General features: G+C 43.2%; 1 protein-coding gene across 1 annotated transcript in view; it reads right to left on the bottom strand.

Annotated features, from left to right (window-relative positions):
- Window positions 1-215: 215 nt before the first annotated feature.
- LOC135220581 (serine/arginine repetitive matrix protein 1-like) overlaps window positions 216-2,685 on the bottom strand; it is a 37,990-nt gene continuing 35,520 nt past the window's right edge. Inside the window, exon 3 of the mRNA XM_064257831.1 lies at window positions 216-654. Within this exon, the coding sequence (XP_064113901.1) occupies window positions 216-654 (439 nt within the window). The remainder of the gene's footprint in view (window positions 655-2,685) is intronic.

Here is a 2,685-nt window from a genome sequence, read left to right as displayed (position 1 = left end):
AATCAATGTGGAGAAAACGATGCTCGTCTTCGAAGAGGTGGACAGGGAGGTCAATTTCATATTTCTTAGTTTCTGTATAGATTCCCTTTGCCTGCGTCGTTAAGAAGCTTTTTCTTGCTTCCTTAACTGTTTTGTTCAAGAGGTCGTTAAGCTCCCTGAAGGTGTGATAAGGACCTTTCTGTCATATTATACGTCGTCCTCAATCGTTAAGTTAGTCAGTGTTGATCCGTTGAGAAACACCTGTTTCCTGGTTTGGGTTTCTTCATCCATACGTTGGGCTGACGGTGTTCTGTCTGGGTACCTGCTTCGACACCCAAAACAGGAGCAACTGGCGGTGTAGGGGTTGTGGAATTTCCATAGGGGTTGGAGGAGGTTGGGGAACGGGAATGTTGTGATAAGGAGAAGGTGAGGGATTGGGAATATGGTGCCGGTGTTGAGGAGGCTGGGAGAAGGAAGGTTGAGGTTTCTCCGGTGCAGGAGGCAGATTCGTCCTTGGGTCGAATCGAGGTTTGATTGATTGGGGTCTCCTGGGCGGCGATGGTTGTCGCTCTTGAGATCTTGCTTGTGTTGACAGGTACCGGAGTTCTCTTGTTTCTTTTTCTTTTTCTTTCTAACTGTTGCGAAGCGTTAGTCGTCGTCGGGGGGCGGGTCCTCCTTAGGGATACCAGGCGAGAGGGCTCTCTTTGAGCTCAACGTCGAGTCAAAAACAAAGCACAAAAGTCTTAAGCAAGACGAGCCGGACACGTAGTCCAGCTGTATTTATATTTGTTGGGGAGAGGATCAAGGTCCTTATTCTTGTTTTTTACCTCCTTCTCCTTTATGGCCCCGCCTTCGTGACCTTGACCTTTCTCTGCCTGTCGATCCATCCAGGTGTTCATAATCCGGGTGATTTCTTGTTTCTTCGTTTGTTTTTCATTTTAGGGTGTGTATTTTTTTATAAGCTGTCTTCAAATCCGTTTCCTGTGTTGTCTACCATTACATTGTTTGGGAAAGTCATGAAGGCATTCTCTAAAATCAGTCTGGCCGTTTTGTTTATATTCATGTACAAAAAATTCATATATTCCCAATCTATGTTGTGGTCTCTTTCTCGACAGTGCTTTTTTGTTCTTTCCTCGTCCTTTGTATGATTGGTCGCTTTCGCCGAGGTAACGCTCCTCAGTCTAGACACGGTGCCATATAAACACCACCCCCCCCTCCTCTCTTGCTCCCTCTCCCTCTACCAATATATATTTCTAACTATATTTTATTCCTTATGGTGTTCGTGTAACTACCTATCAATTTGAAATTATCTAGCTTTCTGTTGATGTATGTGATGGTGTTATTGTCCGGAACTGTAATTATTTTCTTCCCTTTCAAATGTTCCTTTTCTCTCTTTTCCCTCTCCCCAAAATTGTTTTTCCTTGTCTTAATGTGTGGCCGTTGCCACCAATACTTTGGGAATCATAATCCTCTAAAACTCTCCCTCAGGCATTCCAGCTCTTCATCCAAGAATTGGGGACTGCAAATCCCTATGAAGTCCTGATGGACAACCCTGTCATTACTCCTATTTCAATTAATATCGTTCCTTTGACTGGAGAAAATATGTACTATGTATGAATTGTGGTGTGTCTTCTTCCTTTATACCTTAAGTTTTAAACTTTCCCCTTCCCTCTTTACCAGTACGACCAAGAAAGGGATTTCTCCCTCCTCTTCTTCAAGATCACAATAGAAGAAGAGAAGGAGGCGAAATCTCTCTCTCTCTCTCTTCTTTCCTATTAAGATAGTTACTTCAGTTACCTTGCCCAGCAATTTTGACATATATTTCACCACTTCTCAACCCAGCCACCTTACCCCCCACACCACCATTCTATCTGGGCTGAACTTGGACTTAAAGGGCATTGGGAATGTCTCCATTCATCCCAGCAACCTTGAAAACAATGAATTAGACAATGATATATGTAATTTTTTACATTTTATTTTTCATCCTTTCTTACCCCTCCCCTTATTGGGGCTGAACTTAAACTTAAAGGGCATCAGAAGTTTCCCTATTAATCTCAGCAACCTTGAAAACTATGAATTATACACTAATATCTGTCGTTTTTGTTTATTTTTACATTCCACTCCCTTCCCTCCCCTTCCCACCCCCCTTCCTATCGGGGCTGAACATGGACTTGAAGGGCATTGGGAGTGTCACTACTCTTCTTAAGACCTCAAAAACTATGGATTAGACACTGAATATCTGTCGTTTTGGGCTATATTTTCATTTCACCCCCTTCCAACACCCACCCTTTGGTGCCAGTGATGTCTTAAAAGCTGCCCATTCACTAGCTTTCCCTTTTTGTGTCCTGTCACAATAGCTCGGGCTCCGAATATTCCATAAACATTCGTTATCTTCATATAACTGAATAAAGTCTACCCAAAAGACATATCAATCAATATAGCCATCTGTAATGTCTGTTCACAAGTTTCTGATGTGGAATCCGCCTACTGAATGAACTACATTCCCGAAGGTCTGGATAAAGTGAACTCACTCACACGCAAACTACCAGTCCTGATTGAAAAAGGTTGGGACGTAAAGTGAATGGCCTATTTAGGCCACATCAAACAAAACTGCCTAACTGCACAGCTTAGACGATGAGACCAGAACCAGCGAGGAACATTGCCATTGACACTCGGGCATGGCTTAACCCCGCCCATTCTGTCCAA

This window comes from Macrobrachium nipponense, chromosome 20 (genome assembly GCF_015104395.2).
Source record: "Macrobrachium nipponense isolate FS-2020 chromosome 20, ASM1510439v2, whole genome shotgun sequence".
Lineage (NCBI taxonomy): Eukaryota > Metazoa > Arthropoda > Malacostraca > Decapoda > Palaemonidae > Macrobrachium > Macrobrachium nipponense.
Note: the sequence above shows the minus strand (reverse complement) of the source record. Positions and strands in the feature narration are given on the sequence as shown.